General features: G+C 36.4%; 1 protein-coding gene and 1 long non-coding RNA gene across 7 annotated transcripts in view; one reads left to right on the forward strand and one right to left on the reverse strand.

The window, feature by feature from the left end:
• The first annotated feature begins 2,333 nt into the window (after positions 1–2,333).
• Positions 2,334–14,627, forward strand: LOC141597003 (uncharacterized). Of its 3 annotated transcripts, none has more exons than XR_012522658.1 (3): positions 2,343–2,766; positions 9,460–9,620; positions 12,513–14,627. It is a non-coding gene; the product is annotated as an uncharacterized LOC141597003 (long non-coding RNA). The 3 variants fall into 3 exon arrangements; XR_012522657.1 differs by having other exon boundaries at positions 2,343–2,514; positions 2,704–2,766; positions 9,460–14,627; XR_012522656.1 differs by having other exon boundaries at positions 2,334–2,766; positions 9,460–14,627.
• The window catches only part of LOC141597001 (MADS-box transcription factor 23-like), a 43,178-nt gene continuing 34,679 nt past the window's right edge, over positions 7,159–15,657 (reverse strand). For 2 of the 4 annotated variants that reach the window (XM_074417286.1, XM_074417287.1), the window contains exons 4-10: positions 12,681–12,794; positions 9,551–9,612; positions 8,129–8,228; positions 8,010–8,051; positions 7,838–7,921; positions 7,565–7,722; positions 7,159–7,448 (exon numbers count right to left, since the gene is read on the reverse strand). In XM_074417286.1, the coding sequence (XP_074273387.1) occupies positions 7,433–7,448; positions 7,565–7,722; positions 7,838–7,921; positions 8,010–8,051; positions 8,129–8,228; positions 9,551–9,612; positions 12,681–12,794 (576 nt within the window). In that variant the 3' untranslated portion in view covers positions 7,159–7,432. Of the gene's footprint in view, positions 7,449–7,564; positions 7,723–7,837; positions 7,922–8,009; positions 8,052–8,128; positions 8,229–9,550; positions 9,613–9,676; positions 10,055–12,680; positions 12,795–15,657 lie in introns of those variants that run through there. The other 2 variants (XM_074417290.1, XM_074417288.1) reach the window with 2 other exon arrangements.

Consider the following 15,657-nt stretch of genomic DNA (forward strand, 5'->3'; position numbering starts at 1 on the left):
CTAATTAGGGGTCGTTTGGTTCAAGAAGGTGGAATGGAATGGATTAGAATCTCATACCATAGAGGTATGGATTGAGATCCCCATACCACTCTAAACTTGTTTGGTATGTTTATTTTTTACACTAAGGGGGAATGGAGTTGGAAACTTGGGTGAAAACTTAGGTATGAGATTCTAGGGGGTGGAATGGAGTTAGAATCCATCAGGTATCTAACTCCATTCCAAAACAAGCCAACCAAACACTAGATTTGCCCAAATCCATTCCCATCCATTCCAAACCCTTCAACCAAACACCCCCTTAGTCAAGCAACCAGATGAATTTTGATGTATTGGAAAATAATATATAGTTTGCTAAATACGGTTAAGAAAGTTTTTTTTGAGAGTAATGGGAGAAGGGTTTTAAACTTTTAAATACTGTACCTCCGTAATGAAGGGTAGCTCAAGAATGGGAATTACAACGTATCCATATAATATTGAACTCAAGCATTAAACTTCAATCATTCCATTAACGTTGATAAGTGGAGGGAGGGGCGAAAGGGAGCGGAACACCATATCGATCCAAATAAAAAAAAACCAATATATAAAACACAACTCCTCGAATAAGATGGAATATGCCCATCCCAAGGACCTGATAGGTGGGGGTCGAGTCAAAGAACAACATTACATAAACCACCAAGGCTCGAAAAAGATGGGTTATGGCGTTATGCGCATCCCAAGGACCGTCAAAAACATAACATATAGGGTCGGGGATTAATAAATGGGTGATTTTTATATAATGCGATTGTCTTACAACAAGAGATCGTCTAAAAAATTAATTACAACTATTATAGATCCCGCGCAAATGCGCGATTTTTTAGACAGGGATATTAGAAAATTTAACAATTATACTTTTGTTATTTAATAGTGTAGATCCCACACATTTGCGGTATATATTGAGGTTTTGTTTTTAGTTATTATTTAAATATTTTAAATTGATACATTATTAATTTGTCATATTTGTCATATACCTCATCGTATTTGGATATGCGAAAAAAATGAACTATGAACTATGAACTAATCAAGAGAATTTAGTAAAGTTATAAAATATGTTTAATGATTTTTTCTTTAACATAAAACTAATGATTACAAATAATAAATTTTCTCAAATTATGTTAATGAATTTTTTTTATGATGAAGCTAATTATATTAGTTTAATGTTTTGTTTTATATAAAATGTGTCAAGTCATTCTCTCATATATAATAATAATACATAACAAAATTTTAGAAATTTACAGTTTATAAAATTATAGTGAATTTATCTTATTTTAATTAAAATATTATAATTTAGATTTTAAAGAAAATACTATTATTTGATTAAAAGGTTATATTTTGTTGAAATGATAATAACTAGTATAGATCCCGTGCAATGTATGCACGGTATTTATAGCGTTTTACTTTTCAGTTATTATTTGGGAAATTTAAATTGACAATTCATCTATTTTTCATGTTTCTCATCATTGTATTTTGATTTGAGGAATAAAAAATTAAATCGTAAGAAGTCGTGAAATGACTGTTTTTATTTTTATTTTTTTTTTACCGAGAAATTAATGACGTTACTTTATAAATATTTACTAATATCATATTTTTTTAGCGGCAAATTTTTATCATAAATAATCAATGAACTTTTATCATAAAGTTCTTAAGAAAGAAATAAATAATTTCTTTATCATAAAAAGTCGGAGATAAATTTATGCAGAATGTGAAATATTGAATGTTATAAATATTCAAATCTAAAAGATTATGCCCATTTATAACACGTCATGTAAATACCTATAGTATATGCTAAAAATACAAAACCTATTCTAAGAAACATGTTTTACGCGGGAAAATTTGGAGTTTCGCCTATTCATTTAGTAAATAGGGGATTGGTTCATATAGGTGTGACTGTGTGAGGCAATCAGTGTAACATTTAGCCAAACTCATTTATAAAATAAGATATTTATCTGAGAAGACAAATATAATAACACTAAGTCTGATCTCCCTAGAACAGTAAATCTCTTTAAAACTCGCATAATTTAACAAAATGAAAAGAAAAAAATCACAAACTACGATAACAAAATTAGAAGATATAAAAGATCTTTCTCTAAAATCAATCGTTTGTTTACATTTTGATTTAAATATTTATATATTCTTAATATAAAAGGTAAACAAATAATCGAAACGGAAAAAGTAAATATTTAAAATATACTTTGATTAACACTCTATATTGCCACCCGTGCAGTGCACGGATTCAAAAACTAGTTGTAAAATGGAGGGAGTACAAAATAAATTCGTATTCACCATACACTTTACTTTTGTCTTATCTTATCTACCCGGTGGTAGTATTTTGACCGTGACTACCTTGGATATGCCGGTCGCATGAGAATTTGTGATTTAACGAAGCATCACCATTAAAGCTGTGTTGATCCATTCCATCGAAATGAAAGAAAATTGTATTTGACGCCATTTCAGTTTTTCCTCATATACTTGTACAATTAGGTTTTTGTCATCTCCATCATTGTTCCATCTCTTGGCAATATTCCATCATCAACTTTAAATTCTCGCTTAACAGTTCAAACTAAATCCTGCTCCTTTGACCTAAATTATGAATTACTTCTCCATCTAGTAGGGTGTAGAATTGTGATTTTGTTTTCTTGTATGAACTAACATGATTCCATTAACTTGCAGAGTCAGCTGTTGGCGATTTTTATTTCAGAATTTAGGAGGCTTCATTTGCCAGTTATCACTAAGGTTACTACACTTATTGCTTCAACTACAGTTTGTTGATTACATCTTGTTGGTGTTCCATTTGTTTGTAAATGTCTATTATTCTGGTCATGCTATGCTTGCATTTCGTATACAATCACATTCATGTGGTTTCCACTATCCTTGTACAATGTTATATTCTGTAATTAGCAATTTAGTATGAAGCTTACTTAAGAAGATCATTTGGCTTTTCTTAAACAAATACGGAGTACTATAGATTCATAAAATGTTGCCCTCCATCCCATATCTATATTTTTTTTTTGGTAAAATGTAAGTTATATTATAAACAAACTGGGCGAATTACATCCCTCATTCACTTTTCAGATTACATTACAATTTCCAACATAAGCTAATATTAAACACTACGTATTAAGCCATGTCAATTGAGGACCCTGATTATGAGCTAGGATCCTGTGCTTAACGTCTTCCTTGATCTTTTGCAAAACAAGTTCAGGTCTGATCACAGCCCGTGTCAATCTGCAATTGTTTCGTACCCACCAGATGTTATAAAATAAAGCTCCTAGAACAGCAGCTATACTATCAGCCTCAATCTGGGAATGAAACTGGTTCCTAGACCACCATTCACTGATAACCTCTTTTCCATTGCCACACAGTTCACACTCTTACTGTATGAGCAGGTGAAAAACACTGACACCAGTTTGACACTAGATGAATGCACTTCTTACTGTATGAGCAGGTGAAAAACAGGTGTTGATGATCCTCTTTTCCATTGCCACACACTTCACACTCTTCTTCTGTGCAATTAAACAGCTTACACATCCTGTCCTTAGTGAGTAATCGTTTCAAAACAGCCAGCCAAGTGATGAAATTGTGTTTAGGGATCCCCAGTCTGGACCATACCCAATCACACTATTCCACATTGGCTTTGTCTCCTCTCAACCACTGGTAACCCTTAGAGATTGTATACACCACATCCTCTTCAAGCCACCAGCCCTCACTATATCCCATTCTCAATTCCTCTTTCACTCTACATATAGTTCTCCAGGCCCAACTAGCACCCACATTAGGAATGTATTCTAGCCAATCCCTATGTTTTATATAGATGTTATGAGCCCATTTGACCCATAAGTGGTCCTTTTTCTACATCACCCACCATACATATTTTCCAATGGCAGCCTTATTCCATTGCATTATATCAATTATGCCCAGCCCACCTTGTTTCTTAGGCCAACAAACTGTTTCCCAAGAAACCAGTGCAGGGGAAGAAGCATGTATCCCTCCCTGCCACAGGAAATTCCTACAAATGGACTCTATCTTCCTCATTACACATGAAGGCAGAATAAAAATCCTAGCCCAGTAAGAGTGTAATGTGCTCAATACTGACTTGATCAAGGTTAAACGTCCAGCATATGAGAGTTTCCTGGAACCTAAGGCCCTGATCCTGTCAACTAAGTTTATATCAATTTTAATTGCCCCATATCTATAGTCCCCTAAGTTTATATCAATTTTAATTGCCCCATTTCCAAACTGAGTAACGAAAAGAACTTAATATCCAGTATTATCCCTAGATATAATTAACTACCACTCCATCAGAGCGACATTCTCTCTACTCTCATAAATTCAAGGGGGCTAGAATTGTTATCTTACTACTTTCCCCTTATATCATCCCAAAATGGAAAAAGGACAATGAAATTGGTATTATTAGTGATAATTGGTTAGGTATAGCATGAGAGGGCCATATACACATTTTTTAGCATTGATATAATATTATTTTGTGTACCCCTCTTATGTAAATTGATTAAAAAGATACTTGTGTGTTGTATCACTACTTAGTTTGATTATAAGGGATTTTGAGATTCTAGAGAGGTCATTACTCATTCTTCTTGAGGCTAGCAAAAATAGGTACGGTTGGATTGATTATGGCGCACAGTGACCGTAGAGGTAGTCTTGATTAAGACTGTTTTAACTTAAGATATCTCACAGCCCCTTTTATTTCCACCTCTATTTTAATCGGTTTTAAGACCCGTTTTAAGTTAAGACGGCCTTAAGCAATAATTGATGGTGACCGTATATGGTAGACCTTGTATATCTCTTATTCCATTTTATTATCCATATACTTTTTTATTCCTCGGAACATTAGGATAACACCGTTGACACCAATATACGTTGATATGTGTAGAAAATAGAAGTGTACTTTATAGATATGAGAGAATGTCCAACTATTTTCAAATCGATTTTTGTTCTATATATTTGAAATTAGTTTTAAAGGTGAGCAATTTCAATTTTCCAAGATTTTATTTTTGCTTTAAATGGAGGGTGTGGGACTACATACGATGGAAATCAAATATATTCATTCACATTGTGCAATCTCCAAGACCACACTTGGACAATATTTTTCTCCATTTATATATTAAATTTCATTTTACTTTAATGTCACTTTTTGAGCCATACTTGTATTTGACATGCACTTATGGGTATGAAATCCATTCCCGACATTTACCAACTGGACACTTCTACTAGCCAAGATAAAAGGGAGCCAACCTCGGAGTGGGTGGCCTGGAAGAGCCAGCCGTGACCCAATGAGGACTTTGGTATCGAAGGAGGGACGATATTGGACAAAGGAGAACCCACCCCAAAAGCTAGCTCAAAAGGTGGTAGAGCCGTTGTCCTATATAAACCCCACATCAATCCCCCATTTGATCGATGTGGGACTCATGTCCCATACCATGCAATGGACTCAGTCCTGTAACATTATTGATATAGGACAAAGGAGAACCCACCCCAAAAGATAGCTCAAAGGGTGGTAGAGCCCTTGACCTATATAAACTCCATATCAACCCCCCATTTGATGGATGTGGGACTCATGTCGCATACCATGCAATGGACTGAGTCCTAGTCCTGTAAGATTCATCCCTCCTTCGAGATCAACGTCCTCATTGGGTCAGGACTGGCTCTTCCAGTACTCCGAGGGGAGTGGTCCGAGGTTGGCTCTGATACCACTGATATAGGACAAAGGAGAACCCACCCCAAAAGCTAGCTCAAAGGGTGGTAGAGCCCTGTCCTATATAAACCCCACATCAACCCCCCATTTGATCGATTTGGGCTCATGTCCCATACCATGCAATGGACTCATACGTCTATCCTTGGTGACCAATGTCCTCGTTGGGTCACGGCCGGCTCTTCAAGGCCACCCACTCCGATACCATTGATATTGGACAAAGGAGAACCCACCCCAAAAGCTAGCTCAAAGGGTCCACTCTCCTCCCCTCCCCTCCTCTTCTGATTGATGTGGGACTCATGTCCCATACCACGCAATGAACTCAGTCTTGTAACAGACTTTCTTGAAGGAGACTAGAGAGCAGCGTCTATAAAGTGATTTTTATTTTGAATTGTGAGAATACAACCTCAACTATTATATCAATAATGTGATTCTTAACTTTGCCTTCCAAGAATTTCTAAGGTTCTTAGCTTCGCGTAAATCGAGAAAGGCAGACAAATTTTCTAGCCATCCTAATCTTAGATTTCCAAAAGTTTGTATCAAGGAATATGCCTTGATGCCTGATTATCTGTTAACAACATTTTTTCCGTCGTATCAGTTAGGCTTTCATTCTCTACAAAGCCAGATCTGCTTCTAATCTTTGGTGTTCCTATGTAATGTATGCATCGAGATATTTTTTTAGATACGACTTCGGTTGTGCTAATGAACCATTGAAACCAAGTTTCCCTACATTTCCAGATTTGCTTCATATAAACTATAGTGAGGACACAATCCAGTGTGATACGTGGATAGATGAATACTTTGTCAATCTTAACTTGGTGTTGCAATTGTGTGCCTTTGTTAAGTTGAGTTAGTGTTATCATGTGAGGCAAAAGCTGGTTTTGAAGAACAACAATGTTGCTTTTAGTCAGGTGTGCTAGATTGATGCTTATGGCAAGTGTATAATATCTATCATCAGATTCCTCTCCACTGAGTTCTATAGTTTTTGAATTTTTGATTTTATAAGTGAACAGCAGTAAATTGTCTTTTTGCATCATATCTAGGAGTGCCTAGTTTCTTAGCGTAACTTGGTGTTGTGCTTGCCTTTTGCTACGTACTTCAAGAGCCCGTACTGCAAGGTATAATATATGTCCGCCCAAGTTTTGCTGCTGCTTGCTTTTTTTGTTGATGATAACCATGTTCAAGTTCTTCTTAATGAGTAGAATATTAATAGATTTTGAATTACAATGTTTTCATGGTTTTTGGGAATATTATACGTGTAATACTGAATTTTGAGTTTTAAACCTAAGGACTAGGATGTAGTTGCTGAAGCAGTGCATATCCTTTTATGATTTAAAAACTTATGGACAAAGCAGTCCAAGTTTGCATATCTCAACTTTTGCCATAATTTTGATCAAAGGTGCTGAAAAGAACGAAACTTTGTTCAACTCATGTTAAAACTCAAGGATAAGTCATTGAAAACACTCTGTACTAAAAAAATATCTCATTCTGCATAAAACTTATTACATGTAATCTTGATTTCATTTGTTCATCTACTATTCCAATCACTACAAATCAAGCAAATGTTTGTTCCACTGATTACGTTAACACAGTATTGTGGAGTAGTCTTGGGTTCTACATTCTACCAACTCGAGCTTTTGTAGAATTGTGCTGGCTGTGAGTACCACCAATACTGTTGATTAAACTCCGTTGTTAGGGGAGGTGTAGTCTGTTGTGGATAAAATGATAATAAAGAGATCAGAAAAAAGGAACAAGTTGATGTGGTCCTGTACTCCGTAAAATTTCAAAAAAGCACTGAAATGAACTAAGCTGGAAGAATTTTACCCTAATTTGGCTGTTCTTTCTGTTGCTTCATTGCCTTGCTGCTGTGGTTGACAAAGTTGTAGGCAGACAACCGGCCCACTTGTATCATCTCCTATGTCTAGACAGTTCGTCAGGAAGGAATTTCTATTTGTTCCAGTTACTTCCCTTGTCCCATTTAGCTGTGAGTGGAGACAACTTATATTTTGTGAGTTATATTTCATTTGGGAACTAACTGAGTAAAACTCTTTCAAACTACCTACTTATTCAAACTGCTGACTCTTTCAGAGGACGCACCTTCTTTTGTAGCTCCATGTTCTCTTGACGTATAAGGTTCACCTTCTTGTACAGTTCTAAATTTTCGTGTTGAAGGAGATTATTCTATAACAATAGTAGTGGTCAAATATAGTAAATTGATCTGAAAGTGACTACTAAAAAAGAAGAGTAGGTAAGAAGTTCTTTCATTTACCTTTTGATTTATTTCTTGTACTTCATCAACCAGAAGGTTGTCCTGGAAAATTAGTCGTTATGTTAACATGATTTATAAATCAAAACAATATGCTAACATTATGAAACGTATACTCTCACCTTTTTTGAGCGCACCCCACGTAGACTCATCTCCAACTGGGTTTCTAAATTCTGCAAATCTTTAATACTTAAACCCGAGAGATCTTCACCCATCATCTGCCTGCAAAACCATAATAGACGCGTCAGATATATATTTTCAACATTCACTAGGTAAAGTGAAGGGGTCATGAGAGGGGTAAAACCACTGTTTGCGTCACATTATCAGTTCGTTACTAAGCTGTGAGCAATCATATCCCAATATATGATTATGTTTGCAGATTGGTGGCATTGTAAAATAAAAGAATGCATAAAAAGCTGTGTCACCGATGTTTTGAATATTCATCTTTTCTTATTCATAACGTACTCCTTTAAAACTTATTCGCTCATCCAGAAATTAGGATTTATAGTCGGGTTGATTGTTATTGTTTCCTAGATGAACTACCCCAAGCTCTAGTCCTAGTGGTACCAAGCTGAACTTGTCAATGGTCCTCCAGTTGAACCATAGATCGCAGTATCGGTCGCATGCGCAGTTGTGGTAACAGTGTCGTGAAATCGTCCTCGACTAGGCCGTCGCGCTCAGAGAGTCAGAGTCGCGGTTATCGCGATGATATTTATTTTACAAGCTTTCGTAGACATTTTATTATCCATTGGCTATTTTATATATATGTACTCATTTGTTCATGGGTGAACTCAATTAAGAACCGGAATTTTGTTACCATTTTATCCAAGGATCTCAATTACTGAGGATCTTCCATCTACCTCTATTACCAGCAAGATTTAATACCAGCAAGATTTCTTTTGTGCCCTTTCATTTGTGCCCTTAATCTAAACACTATTGTACCCATGTTCTCGGGATATTAGTCGTGACTGATCACTTACTGGAGGGTTGATTTTGTCTACGGAATTTTTGAAACGATTCTCGACCTCCGGGGTGAAGCACTGAAACACTTTTCTGACTGGTACTAGCTCCCTTCCAACTCATTACGAGAATTCGTTGTGGCTTTGTTATATGAGTTGTTTGTACTACACCTAGAAAGAAATACCAAAATTGGAAGTGGTACAACAACCCTAAAATTAAGATTTTCTAAGCTTTTTCCATGGATCTGTTATATTGTGTATGTTCCTTTGTCACGATGTTGGTCCCCCTTTTTCTTTAAAAGGAATCCCTTGTTGAGATTGGAATTCATGCCCCCCCCCCCCCCCGTGTTTTTTTATGAAATAGTTACTTAACATTACAATATGAAATGATAAGCTTTTGTTTTCAGCTATTTTATACATTGTTTTTATTTATTTATTTCTCATTCACGGAGTAGCATTTATCTTAGTCATGATGTTTCTCTACTATTATTCAGGGTATTTGATTGTTGAGAAGATGAACAGAAGTACAAGCAATAGCCATGATTAATACACTATGTGGAAGCTATTTATTGTCAGAAGAATTACCTATGGTTTTCTTGCAAACTCTCCAGTTGTTGCCGAAGTATAGCGGCTTCCCTTTGCCAGAGCTGCAATAGTAAGTTTAAATTTTAGCACGCTAAAATGCATTTTAACATTTATGAACAAACATACCACAATTATTCTGTATGACATCTGGTATATGTGCACTAGCGGCAGTGAACACTTTCTTTTTGTGGGAAAATTGTTTACATCATTTATCTTACAAAAGCTAGCCATCATCTCTCCCTTATATATCATGTTTCCTTCCATTAATTTTGTGTCAATCATTTCTAGAAGGGACATGTAACCACAATTTTGCAGAAGATTGAGACTTGAGATTCCCATATTAATATCGCCCCTAATCAAGAGCCTTTAATACAACAACATTACGCATGTGCCTAAGGGCTCCCGCAAATTAACAACAGCAACGTTACATAAGCACTCCCGCAAATTGCGGGATAACGGGTGGTTGGATGTACACAGCCTTATTTCATGTTAACAACACATAATGGCTGTTTCCAGATTCAGGGGCCTTTTAGTACTTTTAGTTCTACCCATCTTCTCCTTTGACTAATATTTCAGGTAAAGGTAAACAAAACATAGTAATAGAGGCTACGCTAAGTTAGAGGATAGGAGCATGGATGAAATAGATCTGTAAGATTGAATACTTACATACTCCGTAGTTGAGGAGATGGAGGTTGTCACATGAACATTAACTTTTCACTTGCTGGATGATTGTCTTTTTAACTTCATTAGTTAACTTCCATTCTTAGCAATGCAATTTTAATTTCATTATTGAAATGGAACGATATATAAAGAGACGACACTGATTAACCTGTAATAATGGTAGCCAAAACGAAATAACGTAGATGATGAGATTTTGTATTTCCTTACATGCCGTCTTAATGTTTTATTTATTTAGTTTAGGGCTTTCTATGGGTAGCTGTGTTTCCTCAAATACTACTTAAAACTCCTTGTTTCTTAAAAATCTACGAGGTACTATTTGTTGTTTGAAATTCTGCTTCAATTGGAGTCATTTCTGTCCGTTAACTTTTTTTTCATCGATTCCTAATAATTTCACTTCATATAATCATATGTGACATTGTATCGACACCATAACATCCTCTTTTTCTCTTCTCTCCTCCCATCCACTTCTCTTCGAGGACTGTTAGATTTGACCAGTCTCAAGCTATTCTTGAAAATTCTGAGTTGATTTTGCTCCTAGTATAGCTCAACAACCGATATGTAACTTTTGGTTTTTAGTGTTCCTCACTTGCTTGTATTTTCTAGAGTTATAATATGCGTTTTTGCGCTAAATGATGGTGGCAGAGTCGTTATATGGTTTAAATTTGGGGTAATTACTATAGTAATTTGGGTAAATTTTCCTGGGGTAATTAGCTTGGAATTTTGGGGAAACTTTCTGCATGCAGTTGGGGTTTATTTTTTACTAATGGCTTGCTTTTTGCTCGAGATTAACAAGATTATGAAGTGCAGTGCTCAATTATTTGAGGTTGAATTTTAGAGCTCACTTGTGTATGGAGGTCAAAGGGTCTGCTTTGGTGAAGGAAGGAAGAATGTGGGTGGTGTGTTGGTGGTCTCCTTATGTTCTTTATCATCAATCATTGAATCAAATAACCCAAAAAAATCAAACAATTAACTCCTTATATAAACTCTCCCTTCTCTTATTCCTCTTGCCATTTTTCATGGCTTTCATATACCTCTTGTTTTTCTCTCTATTCGTCATGCGCGGTGGTCGAGTTTCGATACAAGTGGCGGTTTTATGGGCCAATCCAGGGTGGAAACGTTAGTGGAGGCAAGTTAGAGGTAGGAAGAGGCTTGTATCAGTCGTATGGTCACAAACCTAGAGACCTAGGGTGGAGAGCAGTGGTTGCGAGATGGAACGGTGAGGTTGGATGAGATAATTGGAACAATAATTGTGTTGTTGAGTCGTAGGTGTGGTTGTGGTTAGAGTGACTCAGGCGGTATTGCGGTAGTGGATTTGGTGAGTAGGAACACTTATTTCTGGTTATACGTGAAACACCAAAAAACAAAAGATCGTAAATTATCGACTGAAACATCAAAAAAGGACTATGTAAACTATTAATTGGGATGGAGCGAGTAATTCTCTTTTCCGCTCAACACTACTATTGTTTCTTCCTTCACGACCATTTTCATATACACTTACGACTTACGAGATGCTTGTGGATATAGCGATTCCATTGATTGCTAAAACTGTTATATACTCCCTCCATTCATGTACTTTCTTCGATAGCCTTCTTTGGATTTTTAATATTTTTCCACTTCTCTTTTACTTCTCCTTTTAAATATGTTTTTAGTACTTCCATGCTTAAAAGTTAGAAACACAATTATTCCATAACTAACCAATCTTAAACTTTCTAATTTTGATTCATAAACCTTTTCCCTCCCCAACCTCTATTACATTTAATTTTGAAACTCCATGTTTAGCTTCTAAAATCTGCAACCTATTACTTTTTTTTCCTTTTTGAAAAGCTTCTAAAAAACCGGAGAAATTTAAAGACTTTTTTGGTTGCTCGGAAAATTACTGGTAAACTGTAGAGTACATCCGATGGCATTGATGGTGGTTGTATTGAGATTATTAATCTAATGGTTGATTTTTAATTCAAGCACCACCTGCACCTTAAAACATGTGCAAATGCAACGGGGAAGAAAAAATGACGGAAGGAAATACATGCGATAAACTTATGTTGGCGTATAATGAAAGATTGGTTTTAGACTTATAGTCTCATAGATTTAGTACTTCTTTCTTCTATAATGATTTTCTTTTTCCTTACGTGCTACTGAGGTGCTGAGAAATTTTATGGATTCAAATTTTTCAGCGAGGTTACTTGATTATTTTGTGAGTTAACTCCCTGGTATTCATGAACTGTGTGTCCAGTTTTGTCAGGACATTTAATTCCTGATTAGACTAATTTTGGCTTCTTTACAGCTCAGCCTTCGGGCTTGTATTGTACCTGTAGCCTAATTTCTCATTCCACTCCTGGCAATCATTTTATTTGCGTCACACCTTGGCGAAATGCTTCATTCATGCACTTGGGAAAAATCCAGAGTATTCATGTGCCTGTGAATACAGGCACAACTTCCATTGGTGTCATACCTGAATTGTAATCCGCCTTCGTTTGCCACCTATCAAGAGAAACGAACTATTTTTTAATGGAATTTTCTGCGGTTTGTGCATTATTCCATTGCTTTCTTCATCACTTGATAGCTTCTGCAAATACGATTAGATGATATTAAAAATCATTGAGCTGCTGAAGTATATACCAAAGGCAAGTGGCATATAGTACATCATGTGTTTTCATGTCTGATACCTGCGATTCTTGTTCCTGGCAAGGCATATAGTACATCATGTGTTTTCATGTGTTGTCATTTGTGATTGCAGAACATATCTTGGAAGAAATTGTGAAACTAGATACACTATTTGTTAGGAATTACGCTCATTTCCTATCTGTGTCACACTCACAGACATGGTCATGACACCTCTGAATTCCTTTCCTGAGAATGTTTAGCATCTTTAACCACTTACACGTTCATAGATCTTTGTTACATTCAGCTCTTCTTTGTCCCTTGGATCCTACCTTCCTCACTGACCATGAATTCAGTAGCTCCTTTCAAAACGACGGTGTGAATTTAACCGCTTGATTGTAAGTGTAACATCCAGAGACCTGATCTCGTAATGAAAATGCAGCAGTAGCTATGGGTAGGGGTCAGTTACTTTTTATGCCAAGAAGGGTCGTAACAAATGTCTAGACCTTAATCAAGACCAAGGAAGTGATTTCAACGGAGAGTTATGGGCAGGACAGGGGTCATGTTTAAAAATTCATATCTCAAGACCTACTTGGTCACATCACATGATACTTGTTCCATGAAAATCTTGGTATGTTGGCTAAAGGTGGGTTTCGGAATCATGTCCATATCTGCTCTGAAACTCCAGATATGGCCGTTACAAATGCATTGCGCATAAGAATGCTAGCATATCTCACATTCCAGAAGCCTATTTCTTGAGATTCAAGTTGCAAGTAAAGTCTAGCTCAACTAGCTTTAAAATGGTATATGATGGTCCTTCTGGTTCCATCTTAATTTGGGAGATATGAAGACTTGAAAACAGGGTTGATTAGTGAATGCAACGGCACAGGTCAGTTCTGACCTGTCATGACTCAAAGGGACATTACTCAATATCCGGGCCATATTTTGAATGATCCCAATTGAAGAATAAAGCTAACTCATTTAGCTTTCATTTGATACTTGGAGAGTTGGAGGGAATGTTAGTTCCTTGTGAGCAGGAAGTTATGACATCTTAAAGTTGATGCTGTTTTGTGATTAATCTGCTGAAATTCAGAACACGCCAGTTTGTAGTGAAAGTTGAATAACTTAATATTCAAACAACAATCTTGGTTAGTTCTTGATAGATCTGAAATCTAACATCCATAGCTTCCAAGTTGTCTCATGGGATCACATCCTGAGCCAAGAGTTATGATGCCTGCAAGTCGGGGTTCGATGCAACAATGCTACTTTGAGATGTCCATTTGATACTTCAGTGCAGCAAGGGAAATTGCGACTTTTCACTTGCCTAAAATAGCTCGATTAAATGTGGCACATGGCCCTAAAAGAGCTCTGGTGTAATGTAATGAAGATAAGTTAGATGGAGAAGACTTCTGAAATGAGAAATGCAGCCAACAAAGTCTGAACCATGAAAGCGATCCTTTGTGGTCCTCACTTGGACTGTTACCACTTACTACCTTTCTCTTCATTCTCCTTCTATGAACCATGACATAAAGGGCGAGGTGAGCTGCCTACACTCACAAGAAGCCAATTCATTTTGCTATAAGCTGTACTAGTCCTTAAGCTTATTTTTTGCATTTTATTTTGCTGCATTTCTTTTTTAATGCTTTCCTTTGGCTGTCATTTGTCTTTATAGCATTAGCTTTCAATGGTCAGATGTAGGGTTGCTAGTCTTTCATGTATCCACTCTGTATAAGAGACGCTTATCCATTGTAAGAAGGAGAATTTGATGAATGAAAAAGACTTTGCTTTGTGCAAAACCCTTTCCTTCTTGGATTGTTTTACTACCTTCGTGGAGCACCCTTAATCTAGACCTCCGTGGCTTGATTAAGAAGGGAAATTTAGTCTACCATGTTCATTTGATGCTCAAGGCTGATCTCGTGCTTTTTATTTGCTCATCTAACATAGAAAATTTCAGGAAAGCAACTAATCTTTGTTTCCCTTTTATAAACCAACCAAAACATTAAAGATCCCGATAATTATGCAGCAAATTCAGAGCTTTGGTTAGCTATTTGGGTGGAACCTGGTTTTGGAACCTTATAATTTATTTTCCTCTCTCTCTACACCCACAAAATAAAGAGATCCTTCTCTTCTCAACAAAATGAAAAGAAAAGAATCAGCTCTTAAGGCTGATGTTCAGAAGCAAACGGATGAGGCTGTAGCATGCCTCTCTTGTTTCTAAACTCATGAAGAGTGAAACACTAGAAGAAGAGGCTGTAGTGGACGAGTCCAAGTCCATGGTGGTGGTGGAAAAGACTCAAGTTATTCTTGGTGTATTTTTAACCTCCGATGTGAACTCTTCTCATTTGTTTGTCAAACCAGAGGTCACATCAACCTTATAGCTTGAAGTTGTGTTAGTTGTTGACATCATTTACTGATAGAGACTCTTGGGAGTGAGAGAGAATAGAGCAAAGGAACATTTCTTTATCAAAGTTGCTGCAGTACATGAAAAAGATGCATCCTTTCTTCACAGTGCAGGTTTGCACACGTGACATCCTTTGAAGGTATATTTCGTTATCTCAGTGCACAACTTTTTCATTACTTTATGTTGGTACAACTGCAAACTAGTCCTTGATTTGGGTGCGGTTCTACACATGTTGAAGAAGACAAGTGGTGACACGAGTATAGGGGACAAGTTTGACTGTTCGGAGTATTTTAAAGGTGTGGAATATGTTTATTGTGTGTTGATTGAATCACTAAGCATGATTTCCATCTCGGAAATGTTTATACTCATTTTCTCCAAGTGTTGGCTGAAATTGATTCTAAAATTGAGGCTAAGCCACTCCCCTGAT

Source organism: Silene latifolia, chromosome 8 (genome assembly GCF_048544455.1).
Source record: "Silene latifolia isolate original U9 population chromosome 8, ASM4854445v1, whole genome shotgun sequence".
NCBI lineage: Eukaryota > Viridiplantae > Streptophyta > Magnoliopsida > Caryophyllales > Caryophyllaceae > Silene > Silene latifolia.